The 14,709-nt window shown below is 36.3% G+C and overlaps 1 protein-coding gene across 4 annotated transcripts in view; it reads right to left on the reverse strand.

Moving 5' to 3' along the window:
* Stat4 (signal transducer and activator of transcription 4) overlaps positions 1-14,709 on the reverse strand; it is a 116,457-nt gene that overhangs the window by 36,787 nt on the left and 64,961 nt on the right. For all 4 annotated transcript variants that reach the window (XM_090354502.1, XM_090354501.1, XM_090354500.1 and 1 more), the window contains 3 exons: positions 13,887-13,985; positions 2,678-2,770; positions 1,372-1,450 (listed from right to left, as the gene is read on the reverse strand). In XM_090354502.1, coding sequence (XP_090210628.1) covers positions 1,372-1,450; positions 2,678-2,770; positions 13,887-13,985 — 271 coding nt within the window. The remainder of the gene's footprint in view (positions 1-1,371; positions 1,451-2,677; positions 2,771-13,886; positions 13,986-14,709) is intronic.

A 14,709-nucleotide genomic window follows, 5' to 3' on the forward strand; every position in this document is an offset into this window, starting at 1 on the left:
ACCACTTGAGCCTCAGCACCAGCTTTTTTTATGTACAGTAATTTCAGGCTGGGAGCATAGCCTAGTGGTAGAGTGCTTGCCTAGCATGCACAAAGCCCTGGGTTCAATTCCTCCACACCACATACTCAGAAAAAGCTGGAAGTGGCACTGTGGCTCAAGTAGCAGAGCACTAGCCTTGAGCAAAAAATGTCCAAGGACAGTGCCCAGGCCCCGAGTTCAAGCCCCAGGACTGGCAAAAAGTGTGTGTGTATACATATATATATTCATTCATATATATATAAATCATATATATATATATATATATCATGCAACCTATTCTTCTTTGGGTCTGGCTTACTTCACTTAATACAATTTTTTCCAAGTCTTTCCATTTCCTTACAAATGGGGCAATGTCATTCTTTGTAATGGAAGCATAGAACTCCATTAGTTACACAGTTATTAAAAGCATAGTTCTGAAAGTTTTTGGCATGGGAAACTTTAACATGAAATACACAAAACTCTACACAAAGTTGTTTTATTTTCTTTTAAATAAGTATAGTTTACACATGATTTTAGATACTCACATACAGTGAGACCAAAAGAGGATAGTCTTAGGAGAGCATCACAAAGGTGCAATGCCTAAGTACTTCTTCATATTTATGTAAGATAATGTATATATTGAAACAAACTCCTAGGCTATGGAAACAAAGGATTTTGTACAATTTGATTTTTATTTTTCTGGTAATTCTGTATTCTTTACTTTATATGTGGTATATCCGCAGGTATATCTGCAAGAATGTTTGGAGCACAGAACTTAAGGAAGATTAAAAATAAAAAATGAGCATATATGTAAATATGTTCTTATATGTAAATATACAGGGAAAAGGCTATCTATAGATTTGTCATTTTCTGTGATTTATACTTTTAAGGCTCTTTTTTATTTTCTAAATTTTCTTTCATGAAGCACATTTCTATTTTATAATTTTTCAGGATTATATTTAAAAGAAACACCCAGAGGTTATATAGTAATCATATTAGGCAGCTATTTTGCTTTCATTAGTTGTGGTATTTTGATTCTTTTGGAGAATATTCATACTTGGAGGAGATGCATATTGAAGTAGGAGTGATGTTCCATGAAATTGTAATTTATTTGCAATTGGATAGTAACATATGGTAATACATAAACATAAAATTGTATGTATGTATATATATATGCAGAGAGAAAAGGCAAAAACAAAGTAATATGCTTTACTACATCCTACTTAAACAAAAAAAGCTCATTTAAAGAAGCAGGTAAAATTTGCTTTATCAACTCTGTCAGTAAGGAGAAATCCTAACAGTAATGTTGCTTTTATGTCCCTCAGTAAAGTTGCGGGCAGAACACAAACTTACCCATTGTCTGAATTGTTTTATATCTGTAGTCAAATTCATCTTGCAGGTCTTCCAAGTATTTGGTATCTTGTTCTGTCATCTTTACACAAAAGAAAATCACCCAGTCAAAAGAAAATAACAAAGTATATTGCAGTGACTAAGCATGGCGATTAAACAATATCAGAAGCATTTTAAAATAATACACTGGTGCTTCAATTTCCAATGGCATCAGAAGATTATAGTGGCCTGAATACTTGAAGAGCTAATTCATATCAAAATTGAAAAACATTAGAAGAATCAGGCTGAACTTGCTCTTCCAACTACCTTTATCTTTGTGTTTGGAAAGGAATTATTTGAAATTTCATTCCTTACTTCTCTCTTCATTTCAAGTGATGGAAAAGAACTTTTAAAGGGGAAAACATGTTTTTTTTTACTATCTTATAGTCTTTGGGGGCAGTTCTGTTAAACTATGCATTAATAGTAATCATTTTTTAATCTAAGTTTCCCTTCAAATATTCTGTAATTCATTGTGCCTAAATATTTTTTCTTTCTAACATCTTAACATATACTCAGGCTTTCTCCTGCTTGTTCCTTGTTGAGATTTTGACTTCGCTTTTCTCCAAACCTGGTGATGTTTTCCTTTCTCCACAAATTCTCAATTTCAATCAGTTAAATTACTGGTTTAATGAAGGTATCAAATTTTGAGCTAGAAAAGTCAGAATTTGCATTTCAATTTTCTGACTTATTAAGCTATGTGAATCTGAGAAAATCTCTGCATTTCAGTATCTCCATCTATAAAATGGAATAGTGGAGAGGAAAGAGGATATTTAGTGTTTCTATCTCATGGAGTTGTTGTAGGATCATGTGAGTTAAATTGCTTAAATGGGTATCTGGTATTAAATACATATGCAGAAGCATTAGTTTATGCAATGAAATTAATACAACCAGACTGAATTTGGAGGTGAAAAAAGACAAAATTGGCCAATAATCAATGGCTGACATGATGAGATCCTCAGCTAGTCAAAGGGTAATAAAGAAATGGTACAAAAAATTTTATGCCAATAAAAACAACTTGGATGATATGACACATTTAATATAAAGTGCTAAAGTATATTCAAGAAGAAAGAGCTAATCTGAGTTCAACTTGGAGTTGAAAAGCTTCTCACAAATAAATTCTCCATAAACCAACAAGGTATGTGTGAGGAGTTGTCTTATTAACCAATTTTCCAGTGGTTTCTCTACATGCTAAGTTTGGGCCTGCAGCACAAAGGCTCCAAATGTGTGAACAGTAAGTTGCCTTTCGAGGTATCCATATAAGATTACTCACCTGGACACTGTTTTTAATGGCAGTCACCTTGTGCTCCACATTTCTCTGTCTTTCTGAAACTGAAGAACTTTGTAAGGATTTCTCCAGAGGCCCCTGGAAAATAGAAAGTCTTGAAATTTCAGTATTGCTGGCAAATGAAGCTTATAATGAGTGTAATGTATGTACTATACTGCAAACTGAGGTTCAAATCAAGGTGAGATGGAACATGTCAGAACCATAAAAAATAATCCTATTAGGATTAAAGTGTAGCTCTGTGATGGAATCTTTTAACATGTGCAAGATCCTAGATTTGAGCCCCACAATGAAACAAAATAAATCACAGTACTGGAAATATCTACTTGCCCTATATGAATCATATTAAATTTTAAGAAACTAAGCAGATTGTAAAAACACTATGTGAGTGGTTCTGGTGGCTTATGCTTCTAATCCTAGCTAGTCAGGAGGCTGACATCTGATGATTGTGATTCAAAGCCAGGTTAGGCAGGAAAGTGTGTAAGACTAATTAACCACCAAAAAACTGGGAGTGGTACTGTGGCTCAAAGTGGTAGAGCACTAGACTTCAGTGAAAAAGCTCAAGGACAGTTCCCAGGCCCTGAGTTCAAGCCCCACCACCACGACCAACATTAATAAAATGCCAGTATATGACTCTGTTGTTTTCATATGTACACTACATATGTACTATATACTTATGAATACCCAAATACACATTTAGATGTGTCAACTCTCAAGTATATATGATTAGAAAAATACATGTTACAATATTATCAGTGTTTTTATCTTTGAATAGTAAAAATAAAATAGAGGAGAGATCGGTGGAAGATGGCGGCGGTTCAGGGTGAGACGTACTGAGCCCCTGCCAAGATTCATGTACTGGCAGTGCAGGAGACAGTCCTCGACCAGAAATTGATCCTAAGTAAGCTTTAGGACCACAGGGAACTCAGGCAGAGAGGAAAAAAAGGAAGAGTACCAGTGCAAAAAGAGAGCATGGAGCTCAGCCGGAACAGCCAGGGAGACAAAGGCTCTTCTGAATCAGAACAGAGACAGTGCTCCACAGCAGCGCAAACCCGCTGGCTGCAGACAGAGCCACACAGACCTGGGCGAGCCCAGAGCCGACACCTGGCCATGCATGGACTTGCCAGCTTCACGGAACCGGACAATCCAGCAATTTGTGAGTAGCTCCAAGGAGAAGTTTCCACTTCTGCTCTGGGAACGGCATTGGGAGGGAGCCCCTCCCCCACCAGCTGAGAGCAGCTCCATCCTGACTGCTGGCAACGACCCAGGCCAAAGCAATTGGAGCCTGAGAGGTGTTGCTGACAGCGCCACCAACCTATAGGGCAAAGGATTTCCCAGAAATCCCTTAGCCAGAAATCCAACCCCAGCACTGCTAAAGTCCAGACCCCGCGCCCGCTGCAGACCTGATAAACAAAGCTGCCCGCAGATTTTTCAGCTCTGTTTTACCAAACAAGCAATCTCATCCAAAAAAACTGCAAAGCCAAATCACAAGAGAAAAAGACTTTATGAAGTGTTTAGATCCCGAATTTAGTGGAGACAGAAGTTTCCTAACCTCTCCCCCCACCAAAAAACAAACAAACAAACAAAAAACTGAAGAATACCCTTTTTTATTTTTTTACCCCATGTCATTTGCATTTTTAAATGTTCTTATTTTTCTCTTTGCCATTTAACCTACACCTTTTTTTCTAATGTTATGATTCATTCCTTTTTTTTTCTTTTTTTCTCCTCTCTTTTCCTGCAATCCTGCTGTCACTGTGGTCATTCCTAGAAAGATAGTGAAAGCTCTGGGTACAGTTTGAATAAAAACGATATCCATATTGCTACATTGATACAGTCACCTGCTTTTTAAACTCCGGGTTCTCAACCCTAGAATCACTTGGGTAAGAACTCAGAACAATGAGGTATCTCCCCACACCTTTTTTCTTTTTTTGTTTTTGTTTTTGTTTTCGTGTGTGTGTGTGTGTGTGTGTGTTCTGTTTTCTTTTATTTTGTTGCTGTTTTGTTTCTTTTTTCTTTTTTTTCTTTCTTAAATTGGTATCATTGAAATCTATATCAACCTCTCTCTTTTCTCTATATATCCTTCTTATTACTCTTCTTATTTTGATAAGTTTTATCTAAGTTCATCTAAACTTTCTACACAAATACTCTACCTGTCTATCACCTTAGGTCAGTTATCCTTACACGATACCCTTTCTTCATTACTATAATATTCTTACACTCTATTATTCTTTTCCTACCTCCCTTGTCGTCTTTCATATTATTTTTCTATCTCTGGTCCTCTGTTCATCCTTCAACTCTTATAATGCATAGATCTATATTTGATGGTTGTTGAGCAATGTTGTGTATCTAGGTGTTCAATTATACTCTAGGTCCAGAGGGACTTAAATACAATAGAGATTGGATTAAGGGGCTTATTGTTTTGGTCCTAAATTGGTCATCTGTGATTGTATTATATTTGTATGTAAGTGTACAAAAAGAAAGGGAGAGTGTTATTACCAATCTAAAAGAGCTAATATCTATTTATTGTCAGCCAACTAAAATGGTCTAGGTTGGTTATATCTGAAAAATTATAATCTTGTTTAGTATTAATCTTGCTTTCATCCCCAAATGGGCAGGACAAGAAACTCAGGAAAAATGTAAAATCAAGGAATAGCATCTCCTACCCAACATAAACAGGCAATGGAGCAGTCAGTGGCAAATCTAAAGGAGAGCCTTCCAAGTGCTATACAAATGCAATTGATAAACATCATTAATAAAAAAATGTGAAAACATAAAGAGATGAGGGAGGAAGCCACAGCTAAACAAGAGGAAACCATAAAGAAGGTGATATGTGAAAAAGGGGAAGCCATAAAGGAGGCCATAATAAAGGTTTTTCAAAGAAAAATGGATGAATTCATAGAATCCACAAACAAAAAGGTGACTGAACTCCAACAAATGTCCAAAGAGAATAAAGCTGCTGAGCTAACCACTCAAATGGAAATCAAGGAGCTAAAGAAATCCATACATGATCTAGAACAAGAGATGCAAGGCATCAAAAATGAGCAATTAGAAGCAAGGGAGATGAAGAATAAAGTAAATAGCTTTGATGGCAGGTTAGACAATGCAGAAGAGAGAATTTCCAGGGTTGAAGATAATTTAGTTGTTATAGAAAAAGAACAGAAAATGAGTCAATTCAAATCTAGGAAATATGAGAAAACACTACAGGAGGTCCAAGATACAATTAGGAAGCCTAATTTAAGGCTAATTGGTATTGAGGAGGGTCTAGAGAAAGAGGTCAATGGTATAGGAAATATACTTCAGGGAATCATCTCAGAGAACTTCCCAAATATCCAGAAGGGCAGGCCCATCCAGATACAAGAAGCTTTTAGAACCCCAAACAGACCTGACCAGAAAAGGATATCCCACCGCCACATTATAATTCGAACTGGATCAATAGAGGCCAAAGATAGAATCCTAAAAGCAGTCAGGGAGAAGAGAACAATCACCTATAAAGGCAAACCAATCAGAATAACCCCAGATTTCTCAGCAGAGACCATGCAAGCAAGAAGAGATTGGAATGATATATACCATGCCCTGAAGTCAAATAAGTACCAACCAAGAATATTGTACCCAGCTAAGCTCTCATTCATAACTGAAAGAACAATAAAAACATTCCATTCCAAGGAAAAGCTTCAACATTATGTAGCAACAAACCAACAATACAGAAAATTCTCAAAGATGTTCTACACATGGAAAACCAACACAAATGTAATACAGAGAAAGACATGGCACCTAAAACTCATAACATGTAAGTACCACAAAAACTATCAAGACACAGGCCCTAATGAAAGCTTGTAAAAATAGCAGGAACTAATAAATATTTCTCAATCCTGACTCTCAATATCAATGGACCTAACTCTCCAATTAAAAGGCATAGATTATCTAGTTGGATCAAAAAACAAGATCCATCATTCTGCTGCCTTCAAGAGACACATCTTACCCAAAAACACAAACATTTTTGAAAGTGAGAGGTTGGAATAAACTCTATCAAGCTAATGGCCCCCATAAACAGGCTGGAGCTGCCATCCTCATATCAGATAAAAGACTTCAAACTAAAATTAGTGAGAAAAGACAAAGAAGGTTACTACATACTACTAAAGGAATCTTTCCTCCAGGAGGACATAACCATCCTAAATATCTACACACCAAATCCTGGAGCTCCGAACTTCATCAAGCAAACTTTACTTTCACTAAAACCATACATAGATCGAAACACAGTGAATGTTGGTGACTTTAACACACCACTGTCACCTATGGACAGATCAACAAGGCAAAAACTCAACAGAGAAACCTTAGAATTGAACAACTATATAGACCAACTAGATCTAACAGACATCTGCAGAATATTCCACCCAGCAACAACACAATATACGTTTTTCTCAGTGAGACATGGAACATTTTCCAAAATAGACCACATTTTAGGCCATAAAACAAACCTGGACAGATTCAGCAACACTGAAATTATTCCATGCACACTCTCAGACCACAACAGCATCAAATCGGAACTGAACACACAACTCCACCAACGAAAACCCTGTAACTCATGGAGATTGAATAACACATTGTTGAATCACCAATGGGTCATCGAAGAGATCAGAAAAGAAATCCAACAGTTTATGAAATTAACAAAAAGGAGCACACAAAATACCAGCTCCTTTGGGACACGGCACAGGCAATACTCAGAGGAAAATTTATAGCTCTGAGTGCCTACAATAACAAATTGGAAAAATCGCAAACCAACAATTTAATGTCTCACCTTAAGCTCCTGGAAAAAGAGCAACAAACCAACCCTAATCCCACTAGAAGGAAGCAAATTATTAAAATCAAAGCAGAATTAAATGAATTGGAATCCAAAAAACTATAAAGAATCAAAAAAAGAAGGAGTTGGTTCTTTGAAAGAATTAACAAAATTGACAAACCCTTAGCAAATCTTACCAAAAAAAGAAGAGAGCATACCGAAATAAAATCACAGACGAAAATGGTAAAATCACGACAGAAATTACCAAGATCCAGAATATCATGAGGGAATACTTCTCAAACCTTTACTCCAACAAATTTGAGAATCTACAACAAATGGATGAATTCCTAGCCAATATTAACATAACCACACTGAACCAAGAAGAACTGACCCAACTCAACAGACCTATTTCAAGCACTGAAATAGAAATGGCAATAAGAGAACTTCCACCTAAGAAAAGCCCAGGGCCAGAAGGATTCACAGCTGAATTCTATAAGGTCTTCAAAGCAGAGCTCACACCAATACTCCTCAAGCTCTTCAACGAAATTGAAAATGAAGGTTCTTTACCAAACTCATTCTATGAAGCCAGTATAACCCTCATCCCCAAACCAGACAGAGATTCATCAAAGAAAGAGAACTATAGACCTATTTCTTTGATGAACATCGATGTAAAACTTCTCAACAAAATACTGGCCAACCGTCTACAACAACTCATCAAAAAAATTATACACTATGATCAAACAGGATTCATCACAATGAGGCAAAGCTGGTTCAACATACGCAAATCAATTAATATAATTCAACACATCAACAGGAGCAAGGACAAAAATCACATGATTGTCTCAATAGATTCAGAAAAGGCCTTTGACAAGATCCAACACCCCTTTATGTTAAAACCTCTGGAGAAACTAGGAATCCATGGAACATTCCTCAATATAATAAAGGCTGTGTATGACAAACCCACAGCTAGTATTATACTTAATGGTGAAAAGCTAAAGCCATTCCCTCTAAAATCAGGAATGAGACAAGGATGCCCACTCTCTCCAATCCTCTTTAACATAGTATTAGAATTCCTAGCCAGTGCAATAAGGCAAGAAGCAAGCATAAAGGGGATCCAAATAGGGAAAGAGGAAGTAAAACTTTCCCTCTTTGCAGATGACATGATCCTGTATTTAAAGAATCCTATAGACTCTACTCCCAAGCTCCTTGAGCTGATTCAAAACTTTGGAAGGGTAGCAGGGTATAAAATTAACCCTCAAAAATCAACTGCCTTCCTCTACACCAACAGTGAGAGGAATGAGGCAAAAATCAGGAAAGCAACTCCTTTCACAATAGCCTCAAAGAAAATCAAGTACCTAGGAATTGCCTTAACTAAGAATGTAAAGGACCTTTTTGATGAAAACTTTAAAACCCTGAAAAAGGAAATTAAAGCAGAACTGAGGAAATGGAAAAATCTCCCATGCTCCTGGATTGGAAGAATCAACATCATGAAAATGACAATCTTGCCAAGGGCTATCTACAAATTCAATGCAATTCCCGTCAATATCCCAATGTCACTCTTTAAAGACATAGAAGAGGGAATCCAAAATTTCATATGGAATAATAAAAGACCCCATATAGCAAAAAAACTTCTTAGCAGAAAGAACAGTGCAGGAGGAATTTCAATACCAAACTTTAGACTTTATTACAGAGCTATAATTATTAAAACAGCTTGGTACTGGCACAAGAACAGGCCTGAAGACCAATGGAATAGAACTGAAGACCCAGATATTAAACCACAGACCTGTGGCCACCTAATCTTTGACAAGGGAGTCAAAAAAATAGAATGGAAGAAAGATAGCCTCTTCAACAAGTGGTGCTGGCAGAACTGGTTAAGCACCTGCAGAAAACTAAAGTTGGATCCTTCTTTGTCACCCTGTACTAGAATTAACTCCAAATGAATCAAAGACCTGGAGGTAAAAGCTGACACTCTGAAAACTTTACAAGAAGGAATAGGAGATACACTAGGCCTCCTTGGCACAGCTCGAAACTTTCTTAATAAGGACCATGAATCACAACAAATCAGAGAAAGGCTGGATAAGTGAGACTGCATTAAACTGCAGAGCTTTTGTATGGCAAAGGACATAGCTAGTAAACTAATTAGGAAGCCTACAGAGTGGGAGAAGATCTTCACCAACCATACAACAGACAAAGGCCTCATATCTAAAATATATCAACAGCTCAAAAAATTGAATCACTCAAAAAATAATCTCCAAAGTAACAACCATCCTATTAAAAGATGGACCAAAGACTTAAAGAGAGTCTTCTCTGAAGAAACAAAAATGGCCTATAGACACATGAAGAAATGCTCAACATCTCTGGCCATAAAAGAAATGCAAATCAAAACAACTCTAAGATTCCACCTCACTCCAGTTAGAATGGCCAGGATCAAGAAAACTAATAACAACACATGCTGAAGGGGATGTGGCCAGGAGGGATCACTACTACACTGTTGGTGGGAGTGCAAACTCATTTAACCACTATGGAAAGCAGTATGGCAATTCCTCAAAAGACTAAACATAGAGCTCCCCTATGACCCAGCAATTCCACTACTTGGCATTTAACCAATCATCCAGAAACAAGGACATACTAAATCCACCAGCACAACAATGTTTATTGCAGCACTGTTTACCATAGCAAAGATATGGAACCAACCTAGATGTCCCTCAGTTGATGAGTGGATCAACAAGTTGTGGTATTTGTACACAGTGGAATTCTATGCTGCTGTCAGAAAGAATGACATTGCCCATTTGTTAGGAAATGGAAAGACTTAGAAAAGATCATATTAAGTGAAGTAAGCCAGACTCAAAGGAACTTAGGCTCAATGGTTTCCCTCATTTGTCATAATCAGTAGAAACCTTGGGCTCTCCTAGCAGAGATTTGCAGTAGAGCAAAACCTTCATACAAAAGGCCATATAGTAGGACGCTAAATGGAAGGATCTCTAGGATATAGAAAACATAAGCCATATAATGAATGATTGTTATCTCTCATCTCTTTTGCTGTCCCTTGGTTATCTCATATTGTTATAGTATCTCACTTTGTTACTTGATACATCAGATATATTTGTATTTGGTTATTTGAAATTGGATAGGGAATGGGTGAAAACAAGATGAGGGGTTGGGTGGGGGGGGAGGGAAATGGGGACCAAGACATGCAAAAATGTATCAATGTATGGGAATTAATGCACCATCTATCTGGCAAATATCATGTAACCCTTCTATTAATTACAATAAAAATATACGGAAAAAAAATAAAATAGGCATTTGATCTTTCGAATGTCTCTAATTTTCTAAATCACAAATTACTTTTGAAGTATGCAAAGCCAATATACATGTAATTTCAAAATAAGAATAATAAAATCAGGTTCAAATTTAATTCAAAATTGAATCTACTAAGATTTATTTTAAATCTCAAAATTGAGTTTAGTTTAATGTAAGAGAAAATTTTAAAGGAGTTTACTAATGAAAATGTGAAAATGGGAGTGTGGCCTAGTGGTAGCATGCTCACCTAACATGCATGAAGCCCTGGGTTTGATTCCCTGGAACCACATACACAGAAAAAAAAAATAATAAAAAACAGAAGTCTTGCTGTGGCTCAAGTGGCAGAGTGCTAGCCTTGAGCAAAAAGTGTCCAAGAACAGTACCCGGGACTGACAAAAAAAAAAATGTGAAAATGTGAGTCTGGCCCTAGTAGTTCTCTGAGCACCTCTACTTGGCTCCTTAATAATCTAACACCAAGTTGGAACCTTATGTACATAATTTAGTATATAGTTGTACAGTATCAAGAGATAAGAGTGAAGATGTTAGCAAGTGCTTCACCTTACAGTTGAGTGAGGACTGATGATTAGAAATAAAGATAATATGACTAAAATATACACTAGATCCATGGCAGGATTTCAATGGTAGATTTTGATCTACCATTCTCCTACTATATATCACAGTCTTCAGATGGGTAATGTCTTTATAAAAACTCCCTTTCTACCATTTTTTGTCTTCATTATTTATCTATCTTGTTAAAAGAATGCAGGGCCTCTTTCACAGTGGTGTATGATAATGGCAGATTGTTTCCAGTGTGACTTTGATGAGCATGTACTCAAATATTTCAGTTTGATGTTTGACATTTGGAGGAAACAACACATACATGCAAATTATTAGAGATGAGAGTGGTACAAACAGGACAGCTGAAAATACCTATGAGAATACCACACTGTAATAAGTGTCTTAATTACTCAAAAAACATTGAATCAAATTACATGTACATTATAAGGATAGTGCTGTTTTTAAATTAAAGTGATACAATTTTTCATCATCTAAGAAAGATTTGTTAAATCTCAAAGGCTGGAAATAGCTATAACTTGACAATAATGAAGCCTGAGAAATTTTATTTTATTTTTTTTCATGGTATATAAACTAGTTTATTGTAAGTCCCACAGCTGTGCTGTCCAATAGAAATAAGCACATAACAAAGAAACTTTATGTCAGGCAGCCATTGCTCATTCCTCTCTCCTAGTCACTCAGGAGGCTGAGATCTGAGGCTACTAGTTCAAACCTGTCCTGTGCAGACAAATGCCAGAGACTTTGATCGCCCATTAAGCAACAAAAAGCTAAAGGCAAACAAGTGGTTCAAGTCCCAGAGCTCCAGTCTGTAGGCAAAAAGCTCGAGCACCAGGTCCTGATTTTAAGCCCCGGTATTGACATAAAAATAAAAACAAACCAATGAAATGCGTGTAAGAACAACAACAATACCACTCCTATTTAATGTATCCCAGTATTGTCAGACATTCATAGCCACAGTTTCTACATCTGTGAATCCAACAAACTATGGTAAAAATAGTTAGGAAAAATATACCGGTATAGACTATGTACGAACTTTCCTCTTTCTTTTTTTTTATTTTATTTTAATTTTTTATTGTAATTAGTAAAAGGGTTACATGATATTTGCCAGATAGAAGGTGCATTAATTCACATACATTGATACCCTTTCACATGTCTTGGTACCCGTTTCCCTCCCCCCCCACACACCCCACCCGTCTTGGTTTTCCCCCCTTCCCTATCAAATTTCAAATATCCAAATACAAATAAATTCAATATATCAGATAACAAAGTGAGATACTATACCAATATGAGATAACCAAGGGACAGCAAAGGAGATGAGAGACAACATAGTACATTAAGGACAACAATCATTCATTATATGGCTTTTGTTTCAATATCCTGGAGGTCCTTTCAATTAGCTTCACATTATATGTCCTTATGTATCAAGATTTTGCTCTATTGCAAATCTCTGCTAGTAGAGCCCAAGGTTTCTACTGATTATGACGAATGAGGGAAACCATTGAGCCTAAGTTCCTTTGAGTCTGGCTTACTTCACTTAATATGATTTTTTCTAAGTCTTTCCATTTCCTAACAAATGGGGCGATGTCATTCTTTCTGACAGCAGCATAGAATTCCATTGTGTACAAATACCACAACTTGTTGATCCACTCATCAACTGAGGGACATCTAGGTTGGTTCCATATCTTTGCTATGGTGAATAGTGCTGCAATGAACATTGTTGTGCTAGTGGGTTTAGTATGTCCTTGTTTCTGGATGGTTGGGTAAATGCCAAGTAGTGGAATTGCTGGGTCGTAGGGGAGTTCTATGTTTAGCCTTTTGAGGCACTGCCACACTGCTTTCCATAGTGGTTGAATGAGTTTGCACTCCCACCAACAGTGTAGTAGTGATCCCTCCTAAGCCTGAGAAATTTTAAAGACACATATATCTCTTACACCATCCAAAATAAATATGATGCCATGATTTCCATTTGGAAACTTTATTAATTATACATTCTTTTAATAAAGATTAGCTGAAAAAATAAAGACTTTATTGATTTCTGTATTTTGATGGAGACTCTGAATTCATGTGGGAATGTTTAGATAAAATATAATTTAGAATTATCAGGGGAAAGTACTTTTAAAACAATCAACAATCAGTAATTATGGAGTTTCCATAAGAATTCCTATGGGAGTTGGTCTGTACATGAAAGGTAAGAAATTAAAAGGTACTGAATGGTTCTGATAAGATCAGTATGTGTAGACAATGTACTAAGGGAAGCAGAGTAAATGGTAATTAGGAATTCTGCTAACTTAGTATGGTAAGATCCTGGATCAGAACATAGTGGAAACAAAGGAAGTTATAGTAGATAGTCTAGAAATCTGGAAACACTGAGTTATGAATTATCTTAAGATAGAGAGTCAAAGGAGTACTTAAGAATGATTGCAACCTAAGTACAAGGAACTAGAAGACTGGCAGGAATAAGATGGCTTGACCAAGTTAGTTTTCTGTTTCAGAAAAATGTAGCTCCAGGTGAGAAAGTAAGATCAAGAGTTCAGAAAATATTACCTGCACAGGCATGTTAGCTGCAGCCAAAATTCTCCTCTCTTCTCTTAAACAATTTGAAATAACCACAGCTACATGCATTGGATTTCCATGAAATTTCCCCTGAAAGAGAGTGAACAGAAATAAAATGAAAGCTTAAATATGCATACTACATGAAAATATCACCAACTGAAAAATCTCCCAATAAGAATTGAAATTATTATTTGTTTCAGTAATCTATATCACTATAAAACTACAGAAATTCATATTACACAGATTCTTTATGGGAAAATATAGCTCTTTGTGTCTTCAAAACTAATTTTAACAGTTAATAATTTTTCTCAGGCACCTTTTAGGAGAAACACTCCAATCAATCTCCAGAGTAAGAATTACTTCCTTATGAATTATTGTGAATCACCATGGTCCTAGATGTGAGCTTGTTAACTCTATGCTTTATGCTTAACACATCCATTTCTCCCTGTAGAGAAAGTATGTACATATGTGTATATAGATACATATATCAGCTTTGTTGCATACTTCTTTATTTTCCTTTCTTTCTCTCTCTCTCTCTCTCTCTATATATATATATATATAATATATATATTAGTATGTATATATCTACAGGGGGAAGAAAGAACATGTATGTATGTATCTATGTATATATGTACATATGTATCAGCAGTTCTAGGACTTAATTCAGGATTGTTACAAATGATCCTAGGGCTTAAATTCAGGTCCTGGTCATTGTGTCTGAGGTGTGTGTGTGTGTGTGTGTGTGTGTGTGTGTGTGTGTGTGTGTGTGTGTGTGTGTCTGTTGCTAAATTATAAGCATGAGGTACCAGTTCCT

Source organism: Megascapheus bottae, chromosome 21, assembly GCF_031878675.1.
Source record: "Megascapheus bottae isolate mThoBot1 chromosome 21, mThoBot2.hap1, whole genome shotgun sequence".
Classification (NCBI taxonomy): Eukaryota; Metazoa; Chordata; class Mammalia; order Rodentia; family Geomyidae; genus Megascapheus; species Megascapheus bottae.